Source organism: Pleurodeles waltl, chromosome 1_1, assembly GCF_031143425.1.
Source record: "Pleurodeles waltl isolate 20211129_DDA chromosome 1_1, aPleWal1.hap1.20221129, whole genome shotgun sequence".
Taxonomy (NCBI): Eukaryota; Metazoa; Chordata; class Amphibia; order Caudata; family Salamandridae; genus Pleurodeles; species Pleurodeles waltl.
In genome coordinates, this window is record NC_090436.1 from 35,547,894 (window position 1) to 35,563,070 (window position 15,177).

A 15,177-nucleotide genomic window follows, 5' to 3' on the forward strand; every position below is an offset into this window, starting at 1 on the left:
CAGAAGCAGGGCTTGTACTGGCACCACCTTCAGTACCCAGTGAGCAGGGCTTGTACTGACACTGCCTTCCAGTACTGGTGAACAGGGATTGTACTGGCACCACCTTCCAGTACCGAGGGAGCAGAGCTTGCACTGACACCACCTTCCAGTACCAAAGGAGCAGGGCTTGTACTGACACTTCACGGAGCAGGGACTGGAACTCACACTTCCCGCATCTTTCGAGCCCTGAATCTACACTCGGCTTTGTGCATGATAGATCTGTTTGCACCTCGCCTGAATGCTCAGCTCCCACTCTTTTACAGCTAGAAGCCAGATCCCCTAGCGATGAGCTCGGATGCCTCCTCCAATCTTGGTCGAAGGGACTCCTACATCCGTTTCCCTCCTTCTCTATGATTCAGAGAGTACTCTCTCAGGTGCAGAGTTAGTTGAGGGAGATAGTCTTGGTGACCCCGTGTTGGAAAGCCCAACCTTGGTTTACAGTAGCGATACCATTATCTTGCAGTCCTCCAATACGGATTCAGTCCCTCCTAGATCTCTTCTCTGATCCCATGAGTCTTTCTCATCCGTTGGTGATTCGAGATCGATTGCCCGTCATGGCCTGGAGACTTTGCGGACACTTTGGCAAATGCTGGAAGTTTCAGAGAACGCAATGTTCTTCTTGTCACAATCTTGAGCTCCCTCCTCTCAGAAGTGATATGAGGCGGCCTGGAAGAGATGGACACATTGGTGTAGTGAATGAAGTATTGATCCCTCGGAGGTTGGAATACGATATAATAGTGAATCATTTTATCTGAACTGGCTTCTCAAGGTTTAGCTAATAGAACAATTAATAATTTTCGTTCTGCTGCTTTGACAGGTCACCTACAATTGGCTGGCAAGCCTGTGGGGAGCATCCCTTGGTCTGTAAACTCCTCAGGTGTATTAGGATGGTTCGCCCTCCACAACCAAAATACTCCGTTTATGGGATGTTGACGTGGTACTGCAATTTTTGAGAGCTTGACCGGCTAAGAAAGATTTTTCTGGTACACAGCTGTTGGCTAAGCTGACACTTCTTCTGTGTCTGATTGCCTGTAGGCGTGTTTCAGATGTGCGCACCTTGGATATCGCAGGTAGAGTATTTACCCCATCTGGAGTTTCATGCTCTATTTCCAGATGTACTAAAACGGCATCACGTTTTGTGTCATATCCTGCTTTCCTTCATAATCAGAAGTTATGTGTTGTAAAATGTCTGAAAGCTCATGTGGAATGTACGCAGGAATTTCGTAGAGATTCCATGGGTCAATTTCTCATTTCTTTACAGAAGACTTTTAGTCAGGTTTCAGTGACAACTTTGCCCACTGGGTTAAATGGTTGTTGGGAGAAGCTGGGGTTGATATCTCCCTTTTTGGGGCTCAATCTGTGCGTGGAGCCATGGCATTGAAGTCTTCTTCTACTGGTTTTCTTTAGAGGATATTTTGGCCGCAGCTGACTGGTCTGATTCCACCATCAAAGTGTTCTTTCACAAACCAATTGTAGACGTTGCATCCACGTTGGTGGCTCAGCTTTAAACGACCATAATCCGAGTCCTCCGGTCCTGACATAGAATATAAAATGTTCTCGCTGACACATCAGGAATTTTCAATTCTATTAAGGACAGAGAGGCGGGAATTATCCCACCCATAAGAACATAATATTGTATTTAAAATGTTTCATGTAATTAAGAGTATTATGAGTGTTGATTAAACATACAATGGTTTCATCATGATGTTGTTTGAAATTTCCCACCCGAGATTGATTTAGAGCACATGATTCATTGTTATTCCTCACTTTATTTTGTTTTTCCTCAGGAACAGATAATAAATGCACATGAATTTGTTGAACGGACCAAAGATGGTATCCTGGTGAATGGCGTGATAGAAGTTCCACTGACTGCTGAGTTGAATTCGCTGCGGAGGGGACGTTGCTGTTCCAAAAGGTTCTTCGTTGGATTTGGGTTGTTAAGCATTATCCTTGAGGTTCACAAAGAAAGAGGAAGGACTATGGTGACAGGAGCATATATACAGGGAGCGGGTCTTTGACTGGACAGGACACTGAGCAACTGGGGCTCATGGGTTATGTAGTTTGAGTTTCAAGTGCTTTAATTGGCTACTGGAATTATTCAGTAAAATAAAGGAACAATAATACTCGCCTCCGTGTCCTTAATAGAATTGAAAATTCTTGATGCGTCAGCTAGGACATTTTTTACTCTGCATCAAAAGCCAAAGAGTTCACAGCCTTCTGAATAAAAGCTCTGGTCTACCTTAAAACAAGCTCCACAACCACTGAGGGCTCTCAGGAGGAATGTGGCCGCATCTCAGCAGCAGAAGGTGTTAGCTGTATAGATCCTGTACCTGTGAACTATAAGGTGCTGCCATCCGCTGCCAGACCATCCATCTAGCTTCCGCCATGAGGCATTTCCTGTTAGTAAGTAGCCGTGTCCGTCTTTGATCCACAAATCAACAAAATCACTGGACTGTACATTTTCTAAAGTTTGTAAATTTCCATGCTCCTGTGTCATGCATACTGTCAAAAATGGTTGTTACTATCACCTCCTTGTGGATAGTTATGTCATCTATAGGCAGCAAACATAGGCACCGAAGGAGGCAGGTGCTTAGGGTTCACTCTGGCACCTCTGCTGCAAAAGGAAACAGTTCTGACATTTGTTCTGACATATTTTACATTACTGTGGAGCAACAGCCATTTTTTGGAAAGTGCACATCTCAGGAGACTACCACTGCTATGTTTTGCAACTATGAATCCTAGAAGTAGGATGCAAAAAATACAGCCCAAAAGGTCCTGACAAAGACCCTGCCTGTGTCTCTCATGAGGGGCGAAACATGTCAGCAAAAGAACTCTCCCAGGCACTGACAGATGGAAGAAACATGAGGACAGGATGAAAATACAGCTCATTCTGATTGAGAACTAACTCGCCCTGATCTAGAATTCTGCAGAGAATACAGTATTAAAGATTACTCTTGAACTTTCATAGCCCAAATAATTTTTGCTAAATACCTCTGTTGTGAGAATCGAACAAGTTCCCTGTTGTATTGTGCATTACATACTGTAAATTATGGCTCTATAAAAAATGTTAGTGCTATTTAGAAACTGCTCACTGAGTGAAGGCACAACCTGATTGGTTACCTGAAGTGAATGGTAAAGGGGGTTGTAAACACCCTGTAGTGCACCTACTACATGCCAAAGAGATGTTTTACCAAACCTGCTTCACAATATTTAATAGTTGTAGACTTCCTGTAGTCTAAGTAAAGCCAAGCTTCAACGTTGCAGAAACTACAAGTGAGTAAAGGAGCTGAATGTGCACATAATGGTGGCAATTAATTATTAATAAACAGGAAATGGCACAGAAGCGGCTACATCACCCCCGGGTTGGTTGTTGGCTTATGTGTGACAGTCTTTCTGTGTTAAGTGGTGGAGGAGGGAGGTTTTTTGTTCAACAGGTTTCAAATCCCAGATATTCAATACAAAACGCCTTGCAGGTCTCCATCATTCCTTCTGGCAGAGGGAGGCGGGAGCACAGCCTCTGGTACCACAGAACCTCAACACTGTCCTCCTTCTGGGCCAGCATCCACACTGGCAGGGCTTTGAGTGGTCCAGGTGCCTCCAGGTCTCAGTCCTGGACATCGAAACATGCTCCTGTCGCACCCGGCATCATTGTCCTTAACATTACTGCGAAAATGTCTACCCGATATCTATCCAATGAAGGTACAAACCGTTAAGGTATTTCATTTCAGCGGTTTGAGGCCTGTTTATATTTCACGTTTTACTTAATCTTGCATTCCCTAAAAGTGTTAGCTATTTCCAGGATGTTGTGTTTCATTTTTTTTTTATAACATACTACTCTTGTTTAGAGAATACTTTGGACTGAGTCACCTCCAGGTGTTTATAACAGGAGTGATTGAGGCACTCTGAAGACCACTACTCCTCTCATAGCCCTCAGTGAAGATTAAATCACAGTCTCACAATTTCAGAATTGAAACATTCTCAATATTATTTACAACAAAATCATTGTTGTAACTCATTTATCTTGATCAGTTAACAACCTTTGACAAAGCCAATAGTCGTGTCTGGTTTCAGGTGTTTTTGTGTTATATATCTGGATGCAGTAACAGAAAACTCAGAGAGGAACCAAAATATCAGTCAGGTGGCACACTGTGGAAGTAACACAAATTTAAGTTGTGTTTAAGCCACTCCCTTAATTACATAGGCCTTGCCCCTTTTAGAGAAACTCCTCACCCCCACACTTTTGTCATCCCAGTTAATGCCCTGCATATTGAACATCACAACAGCCTGAGACTCAGTGGCCCTACAGACAGTCCATTTTTAAAGTGTGCATTACAAAATCTTCCAATGAGAGAATTCTCTCCAGAATTCCCAAGCAGTATATTTAATAGACAGAACCTCTCCACGCGAGGCCTAAATCTACAGACTAGCTCCTTGTTCTCAGAGGATGCAAACCAGCGGTTGTAGCTAATTTTTCAGGTCTCATCTGCGACTGTGCATATGCTGCATGCGCTCTTGTTTGCAAGAGCTTGGGACCCTCCCCCTTGCTTAACATTCATTAGATTCACTGCCACTCTTATTTGCTGCTGTCTAATTGGCAGGTGCTGGCTGGCTTCACTTCCCCTTCTTTCGGCTGGAGCATGGACCAAGTAGTAATTGCTTTAGCTTGATTGCTGTCCTTCCGCTGATTGTGCTGTGATTGAGGCACTACTTTTACTTTTTTCCCTATTGTCGTCGTTAAACCTCTTGCCACTTGCAGCTGTTTTACTACGTCACCCACACTTCAAAGAAACCATTTTCTCCTTTGAAATGGATGTTTATTTTGACAACGGACGATACCTGATTTTATTGTGACAACAAATTACATCAGCTTCCTAATGTACTTTCACTAAGACATGGGCACAATTACTTTCTTTATGTGACAGGATTTTTGGGCAAATGTCATTTTTTTCTTTTCCTGCTTGAGGAGATTAACTGATTGTTCAGAATCACAGGGGTGTTGTGCTGAGACCTAACAAGATTTGGCAAAGCCAGTAGGTCTTGCCTTTGAGACTATTGGCTCTGCCATTGCCTTCTGTTCATGCTCTACAGCATGGGCCTTGCTGGCTTTTCACAATTATTTGTAGCCATGCGTTATAGCAGTGTAGTTGCTGTGCAGCATGGCTAGAAATAATGTTAGAAAGAAGGACTATGATGCATCCAGCCCTTGCTGCATCATAGCGCTTTTAAAATCAGTTTTAGCCACACTGCAAAGTATTATCAGTGATGAACAGCACGGCCACAAAACATCGCCAAAGCCAACAACTCTCATAGGCAATACCTATTGGCTTTGTCAGTGCTTGTTACCCCAGGCCTGACCAAGGAAGTGACAATACAGACAAAGATGTCACTTATTATTAAAATGGTGGCTCTCCCGGTACCCCCGGGGTACTCACTGATTTCTCTCTACCACCAATACGAGCGGCCTCCCTTCGGCTGTCACCACGATCTCTCCCTGGGGCGGGCTCTCCACCTGTGGGAAAGAATCAGAAGTACAATTAATAAACAGCATAAGACAAGTCACTGGACAGAACACAAATACCTTCATTTATCAAATGCATAAACTCAGCACAAATGCCCTTGGAGTCCATTAATGCACTCCTCGTACACGTCACAGGGAGGGCGCACCTGTAGGGAGAAGGCCACTGGACTTTAGCGATATTGAGAGCGTGGACCTAGATATCAGTAGTGCAGCAGGAGCAGGGGCACCAGGGCCCAAGTGTTTGAAAAGTCCCCTTCGACCAAATTAAAGATGTTTCTTACCATCAACCTATGGAATGGGAGGCAATTTTCTGTGCAAGTATTAGGTCCATTGGCACCCTTGCTATGCCATTGAGTGAGATATTTTCCACAAAGGCGGTGCCTCTGTAAGCAGACAGGGATGGGGAGGAATCAGCCACGTCTCATCCTGACACATGCCTACCTCTTCCCCATGGTGCCTTGCCCTTCAGCTTCACCAGCTGGTTGGCATCACAATCACTGACCCCAGGGGCGACTCCTCCATAAGGGCGTAGGAGCGTTGCTCCCTCACCAGCAGCGGAAGCTGCAAACATTTTCCACAAAAACGATAATAAACTTCGTTTATTATTGTTTTTGTGGAAAAGGGGTGGGGCCACGGGGGTGACGAGTAATGAGGGGGAGTGCTCAGCACTCCCCCTCAGAGCGCAAGTGTGTTTGGGCCTCAGTCTGGCCAAACAAACATGCGCACAGGGCTCTCTCCAGCCCAGCAACTAGAGCCTTCACAGGCTCCCAGTCTCCCTGGGAGTGCCCTGGCTGGGCGCTCCCAGCCAATCCTGACCCTGCTCCGAGCAGCATCAGGATTGGCTGCAGGGCAGGCTGGGAGCCGTGCCTGCAGGCAGAGAAGGGGAGAGGAGCAGCGCAGTCATGAAGGCGGCGGCACGGATTAGTGTTTTTTTATTTTATTTTTAATTTAATCCCCCCCTTCTCTTCCCTCGTTAATCCCCCCTCTTCCTGCGCACCGCGCCGCCCCTTCAGTGTCGCAGGAGCCGTGACTTACTAACCTTATAGTTTATACCGTCTGTGTCTTTTACTTTTATCAGGCAATAAAGCAAAAGAGAAAGTGCTCAGGAAGGAGTGACCATCACTCACACATCAAAACAGATTTCACGCTGTGCAAAGGTAGGGAAATGTGTGATCCTCGTCAAGCTTCAGTGATATTGGTGAGGGTGGTGTTGGCAGCTGATGCCACAGACCGCGTCTTGATTTAGGCAATATTGTATACGCATTTCAGGCTTTCCAAAAGACCAACTCCTAATTATTTTTTTGAAACATAATTGTTGCGATTTTATGTTTTTTTGGTACTTATCATACCTTCCTGCACAGGTGCACTCTGGCCTCAGAAGGATGCTGCCCAATAATCAAATACTGGGCAGACACTGGTGCAGCCAGAGCTACCCACCACAACGAGCACTGCTCCGACATCCAAGCACACCATGTGGATGGCAGATCTTTGGCCCAGATTTACCAACACTTTGAGCTGGGGTTGCATCGTATCGCAAAATGTTGTGTTGAGATTTACTTTCCAATGGAAACCCTGATTTGTGGTGAAAGTTGCCTAAAGTAAGAGAAAGGTTCTCTGGTATGTGGGCGTTCCCATGCAACCACCCATGGGTTTTGACGCAAAATCCTTATCTACCAACATTGGTAGACTGAGAGCTGCACCAACAACTCACGCCTCCTCAAGGCGCGCGTAACGGGGGAGCAAGTTTTAAAACTCTTCTCATTTGTCCTACTTTGCAGGTGTGCTGCCCTGTACAGCACACCCAGGAAATGAGTAAAGTATTAAAGCATAATGTTTGTATTGTAAGAATCCCCTTCCAGTACAAAACCGACCCTTGACAGAACACACACACTCTTGCACTACAGCTCATGGATGTGCGCATTGGTGCATGACAGCCAAAAGTGCAACGGCGGGGAGAAAAGCAGATCATATCTCAGTATATAGGGCAGTGTTTTTCTCCTTTGTCCTGACTGGTCCACTCACCACTCCCCTCATGCCACCATTACTGTCTGTGTTACCACCATAGGTACAAGTGTGTAAGCGCTGCTTTCTTGAACCTATTTACAGCATTACTGCAAGTGAAATACCTATTAACATAAGAGTAGGCAGTGGTATTCCAGCTGGAAGGTTATGATCTGTTGTCAGCATTTGTGAAGCGCTTTCTACATTAGTGTTGCCCTGTGGCACTTTGAGAGTCTGGGAGCTTTTTCCCCATGGTTCTGGGGTTGTCACTGACCTGAGTTGGGAATGATCTGGTGTCATGGTGTTTGGCCAGAGAAGAGTGATTTGTGTGATGCATTCTTTGGAAATTGTTCCTATTGGTCACTGTTAAGAATATGACATGGCTGATTGGTTCAGGGATATCACTAACATACTAGGTTGTGTATTATGCCTATTGATCTGTCTGCTGAGGGGTTTTGCCATTTGTATTCCTCCATGGGGTTGAAATTCCACAGACTGTACCATGCTGGGAATGCGTTAATGTGGTGTATTGCAGCTAATGTGTTTTAAATTGTTCTGAGATGCAGTGCTTAATTTGTAAATGAAAAAGTGCCGGTGTCCAAAGCAGAACTCTGCTCTGTAACACGGCTGGTATAATTAAAATGTGGCTGCATGGAGTTCCAATGTTGTGTAGTCCTAAACCCATCTTTAATTTGCTAACAGACACACAATTCGCCTTACCTCGCTTCTGCGGTCCCTGCTTTCCCCTGTTCCAGAAGTTTTTAGGTCTTTCTCTTCCTCTGCCTTCCTGCTTTTTTTATTTTTCATATCTTGCTCTCAATATAAGTCTAATGCAGATAAATAAGTGCCGGTCCCCAAAAATTTGTGCTGGTGTCCCCCACCTGCAACCACCAGCTCAAGTTAAGCACTGCTGAGTTTAATTTCTTGTGAGGCAGGAGAGGAATGAAGACTGCCCCTTTAACCAGACGCTGCATGAACTAGTGGGGAAATACACTGCTTAAAATACTGTTTTTTTAGGTCGAGCACACAAATACTCTGGCCTGTTGTAATCTATCTGTGGGCTTTTAACCACGCCCACCGCAGGCTCATCACTATCACTCGTTCGTGGGCTTGCCTTTCAAAAATCCTTTGTTATCATTGGTAAATGCTTTACCTTTGTCCCTCCTTGGGGCAGTTTTGTTACCTCCTTGGCCATTGACCGTGTTACATGGCAATTGCACTTTTGCCGATACGTTTGACTGTGAGCAAACTTCTTTTTTCTTTTGTGTCTCTCCTTCACGCGCATGGCAGCCGTGGCGTTTTGAATCGGCTCGCTTATGTCAACTGTTTTACTTTTAATTTTCAATTTATGTGGCAAGAAAAGTCCAGTTAGGAATTTACAATGCTAATAGCTCGAGCAAACGCGAGACCCGTTGCATTGCAAATGCTTGTTATCTATATTGTTAGCCAAAAGCTTCTGATTTTACTAAAATGATATAAATGATATTTTAACTTGTAAGGTTTTTTAGCCAGCCCTCTTCATCCATTGATCCATTGTTTTCATTGATTTTTTTCTTTCAGAACACTACCGCACACAGCATGGGTCAGCCCATTTCAGGCATTGGCTGACATCGCTATGAGTGACGCTCTTTCACAAGGTGCACATCCGCACATGATGTCGTCCTCTTCGGTGAATGGCACTACTATGGCAATGCATGCTTTCTGAGATGATTTTTTTTCTTTTAGCCATTGCTCATTTATATTAGCGAGGGCCAAGCAGCTCCACCAGTAAAATAATTTTATAAATAAAAAAAGACAAAACCAAACAAGCATTGACACATTCAAAAGGCTCACAGACAATTACAGTCCTTTTAGCTTTGCCAGTGCTTGTTTATATTTGTGACATTGTATATGCCAGATAATTAGTGTCAGTCCGGTGTTTTATGTTTTTGGTAACGGAAGCAGACACACTGCACAGAATGTGAACCTTGCCTCAATAGCCAAACACACAACATCGAGGAGACGCGTACTGTCCTGAGTTCACTGCCCGAGTAAGTGAATACAATGCATCGGTCAGACTTGTGACTTTCTAACAGAAGCACCCACTGCCCTGATACACAAAACAGGATAGAGGTCGGAAACAAACAAATACACCTGCTAACCTACCTATCAGTACACACTGACAGATGCTGGCTGCAATGCACACTGCCCTAACAATAACACATGGGGCAGAGACACTCTGGTTGAAACAAACACTGCCCTGCTAACCAGACACGTGGCACTGGACAGACACAGGCCGGCCAGAAGGAACCCCAAACCTCAAACTGCTCTAAGTAGGCTCGGTGGAAACCACAGAACAGTGGAAATACTGGCCAGACTCCCAAAGCGCTACGAGGCACTACAAATGGAAGAAATGTGCTATTCAAATGCTGATAACACAACCCAACATTGCGGGCGCTGTGGACCTTCTCGCCACCCACAGGGGTATGTATTTCACTTGCAATGGGTGCCCCCTGAAATGGTGCTCATGACGTCACTGCCATCCTTCCATGCAGCCGGAGGCCTGACACTCTCTCTGCGTTTGGAACCGTCTCCCCCCTCCTCTGTTCGGTACCCAAATTCTGGGGCCCCATTTTGGGGATCGATCCTTTTCTTATTTTAAGTGTGAGCTCTGAAAACGTCTCCCCACCCCCTTTGGGAACAGAGCAATGTATCGATTTTCAAAGAACAGCTTAAAAAACGTTATTTTAGCAAAATAATGATTGACTACCACATTCAATCGAATCAGCGCAAATACACCTGGCCCGGGCTTCAGTGCGCTTCACAAATCTTCTTCATAATCATAACGACCAGAATATGTTTCATAACAAGCAAACTCAATAACCAAATAGAGCATATGAGCCAGCGAGATGGTCAGGGGGGTTCAGTCGGATAAACACTCACCGCTGACGTCTATTGTGACCTGAGGGTCGTGAGTTTGATTTCTTGCCAACAGGCCCACTCGGAGCAGATGTTATAAATCAGTAAATTGGGTAACAGTGCCACACTCTTTATGGCACTATGGTACATAAGCGTGCTTTGAGGCGCTATATACAAATATTCTTCATTTTATGAACAGACACTATATAATTCGGGCTAGTTTCACAGTGTTACTGCTAGTGTAAGTGCTGCATGCAAAGACAGACAATGGGTCACACACTCCTGATTATCACAGGTGTGTCTCAGGTAAACCGTTCCTTCGGCCTCAACCGTGTGTTGCTGAATCCAGGAACGGGCGTGACTCGCAGCGCACAGCGTATGTCCCAACTAGTGTTTCACTAGCCATTTGTTAGATTAAAACCACCACGTGGGAGCTGCTTATGTATCCAAGAAAGATGAAAATATATTTATAAATCTTACTTAAAACTCATGGCTCGTTCATACATGAACTACCCTTAAAAAGAAGCTGGACGGTGCACATACTGCCTCAATAAATAAACACAGAGGAAAACTCAAAAGTGATGGGTCAAACAACGAGGATTTATAGAGCGACAAATCACCCCTGGGGGTATCAATGCGCTGTGGGATGGGTGGGATGCGTGGATTCATCTAACCATCTAGTGAATGCTCTAGCCCAAATCGCATTCTAACGTGTATATGCCCACTGTGCCACCGCGGGGTGGAGCATTCGGGTGCCAACCGGCCTGTGCCCCGCTGGCATGAGGCAGGCGGGAGCCCTTGGATCAGGAGCACAGGCCACCCTAGGGGGCAGCAGTGACCCGCATCACCCAGGGCAGCCTGGATCCTGCGGCCGGGCCTGCGCCCGGGGGGAGCTACCGGGGGCGGAGGTTACTCCAGCCCCCCATCACTTCTTGTATGTCTTTGTCATTTAACGTGACCGGAGCTAGGATAGCTCTATTCTTTGTAGCAGCAGGTGGGGTGTGGGGTGTGAACGGCGTGGGGTACATTCCGGCTCCTGGTTGGGCAGGCGCTTGTTATCAAAGTTACAACTACACACGCGGGGAGACCTGTGCGTCCCCGGGGGTGACCTCCGAGGGAGGGGGCGGTGTCTGGACGTGAGCGGGGCTGGTCTTCAGCAGAGAGTGTGCACAGCTCGGGAACACATGGCACCTGGGGGGGGGGGGGGGGCATTCATCACCTGCAACCGAGAGGGGGGGGGGGGTCTTAGAAACACGCACGGAACTATAACGTTACCATAATCCACATGCACAGGAAATACTGGCCCGAGACATTTCTTTTACTTCACATCCCTTCAATCGACCCCCCCCCCCTTTAGTCACGTGTTGTGTCCATTGAATTTATTACAAAAACACACCTGAAGTCACGGACTCGGAGGTGAAAAGTACCGGACAGGAGAGAGTCCATAGTGACCTGGACTACCTGGTGCCACCGAGAGTACACAGGCATACCGCCACTATATGACAAGCCACGTATACGACACAGTGTCACATACCATCACTATATGACATGCCACGTATAGGACACAGTGTCACATACCGTCACTATATGACATGCCACGTATAGGACACAGTGTCACATACCGTCACTATATGACATGCCACTTACAGGACACAGTGTCGCATACCACCAGTATATGACAAGCCACGTATAGGACACAGTGTCGCATACCACTACTATATGACAAGCCACTTACAGGACACAGTGTCGCATACCACCAGTATATGACATGCCACAGATAGGACACAGTGTCGCATACCACCACTATATGACATGTCAAAGATAGGACACAGTGTCGCATACCATCACTATATGACATGCCACAGATAGGACACAGTGTCGCATACCACCACTATATGACAAGCCACGTATAGGACACAGTGTCGCATACCGCCACTATATGACAAGCCACGTATACGACACAGTGTCACATACCGTCACTATATGACAAGCCACGTATACGACACAGTGTCACATACCGTCACTATATGACATGCCACGTATAGGACACAGTGTCACATACCGTCACTATATGACATGCCACGTATAGGACACAGTGTCGCATACCACCAGTATATGACATGCCACAGATAGGACACAGTGTCGCATACCACCACTATATGACATGTCAAAGATAGAACACAGTGTCGCATACCACCACTATATGACATGCCACAGATAGGACACAGTGTCGCATACCACCACTATATGACAAGCCACGTATAGGACACAGTGTCGCATACCGCCACTATATGACAAGCCACGTATACGACACAGTGTCACATACCGTCACTATATGACAAGCCACGTATACGACACAGTGTCACATACCGTCACTATATGACATGCCACGTATAGGACACAGTGTCACATACCGTCACTATATGACATGCCACGTATAGGACACAGTGTCGCATACCACCAGTATATGACATGCCACAGATAGGACACAGTGTCGCATACCACCACTATATGACATGTCAAAGATAGGACACAGTGTCGCATACCACCACTATATGACATGCCACAGATAGGACACAGTGTCGCATACCACCACTATATGACAAGCCACGTATAGGACACAGTGTCGCATACCACCAGTATATGACAAGCCACGTATAGGACACAGTGTCGCATACCACTACTATATGACAAGCCACTTACAGGACACAGTGTCGCATACCACCAGTATATGACATGCCACAGATAGGACACAGTGTCGCATACCACCACTATATGACATGTCAAAGATAGGACACAGTGTCGCATACCATCACTATATGACATGCCACAGATAGGACACAGTGTCGCATACCACCACTATATGACAAGCCACGTATAGGACACAGTGTCGCATACCGCCACTATATGACAAGCCACGTATACGACACAATGTCACATACCGTCACTATATGACAAGCCACGTATACGACACAGTGTCACATACCGTCACTATATGACATGCCACGTATAGGACACAGTGTCACATACCGTCACTATATGACATGCCACGTATAGGACACAGTGTCGCATACCACCAGTATATGACATGCCACAGATAGGACACAGTGTCGCATACCACCACTATATGACATGTCAAAGATAGGACACAGTGTCGCATACCACCACTATATGACATGCCACAGATAGGACACAGTGTCGCATACCACCACTATATGACAAGCCACGTATAGGACACAGTGTCGCATACCACCACTATATGACATGCCACGCATAGGACACAGTGTCGCATACCACCACTATATGACATGCCACATATAGGACACAGTGTCGCATACCACCAGTATATGACAAGCCACGTATAGGACAAAGTGTCGCATACCACCACTATATGACATGCCACGCATAGGACACAGTGTCGCATACCACCACTATATGACATGCCACGTATAGGACACAGTGTCGCATGCCACCACTATATGACATGCCACGCATAGGACACAGTGTCGCATACCACCACTATATGACATGTCACGCATAGGACACAGTGTCGCATACCACCACTATATGACATGCCACAGATAGGACACAGTGTCGCATACCACCACTATATGACATGTCACGCATAGGACACAGTGTCGCATACCACCAGTATATGACAAGCCACAGATAGGACACAGTGTCGCATACCACCACTATATGACATGCCACGTATAGGACACAGTGTCGCATACCACCACTATATGACATGTCACGTATAGGACACAGTGTCGCATACCACCACTATATGACATGCCACAGATAGGACACAGTGTCGCATACCACCACTATATGACATGTCACGTATAGGACACAGTGTCGCATACCACCACTATATGACATGCCACAGATAGGACACAGTGTTGCATACCACCACTATATGACATGCCACGTATTGGACACAGTGTCACATACCACCAGTATATGACAAGCCACGTATAGGACACAGTGTGGCATACCACCAGTATATGACAAGCCACTTATAGGACACAGTGTCGCATACCACCACTATATGACATGTCACGTATAGGACACAGTGTTGCATACCACCACTATATGACATGCCACAGATAGGACACAGTGTCGCATACCACCACTATATGACATGCCATGTATAGGACACAGTGTCGCATACCACCAGTATATGACAAGCCACGTATAGGACACAGTGTCGCATGCCACCACTATATGACATGTCACGTATAGGACACAGTGTCGCATACCACCACTATATGACATGCCACAGATAGGACACAGTGTCACATACCACCACTATATGACATGCCACGTATAGGACACAGTGTCGCATACCACCACTATATGACATGCCACGTATAGCATGACATAACATTGGTTCCACTATATTGCCCAAAGCGCTCCAGGCAGGACAAGAGGAAGGAAACAGCTGTGAAGTTGAGGGCCCTGATTACCAGTTGGTCTGTTCCTAAACCCCTGTTCACTCAAAGGTCGCAGTTAGGAGCAGGTGGGTATTAGCGCAGCCGGTGATTATAAGATGTGCTCAGTACCTCAGCCTTTGTTACCTGTAAGTGGCCAAACCTACCGAGACTGAACCGAGGAAAGGCAGATCGTGTTAGCACACTGTGAGGATCTCGGTGCAGGGGGGATGTTATTCCACAGAAACTCGCAACAGGTGCTATTTATCACGCCCATTACATACCATC

At 46.0% G+C, this 15,177-nt stretch overlaps 1 protein-coding gene across 1 annotated transcript in view; it reads right to left on the reverse strand.

Annotated features, from left to right (window-relative positions):
• LOC138259654 (disintegrin and metalloproteinase domain-containing protein 33-like) overlaps positions 1-15,177 on the reverse strand; it is a 371,113-nt gene that overhangs the window by 175,477 nt on the left and 180,459 nt on the right. The window contains exon 3 of the mRNA XM_069207553.1: positions 5,472-5,548. Coding sequence (XP_069063654.1) covers positions 5,472-5,548 — 77 coding nt within the window. The remainder of the gene's footprint in view (positions 1-5,471; positions 5,549-15,177) is intronic.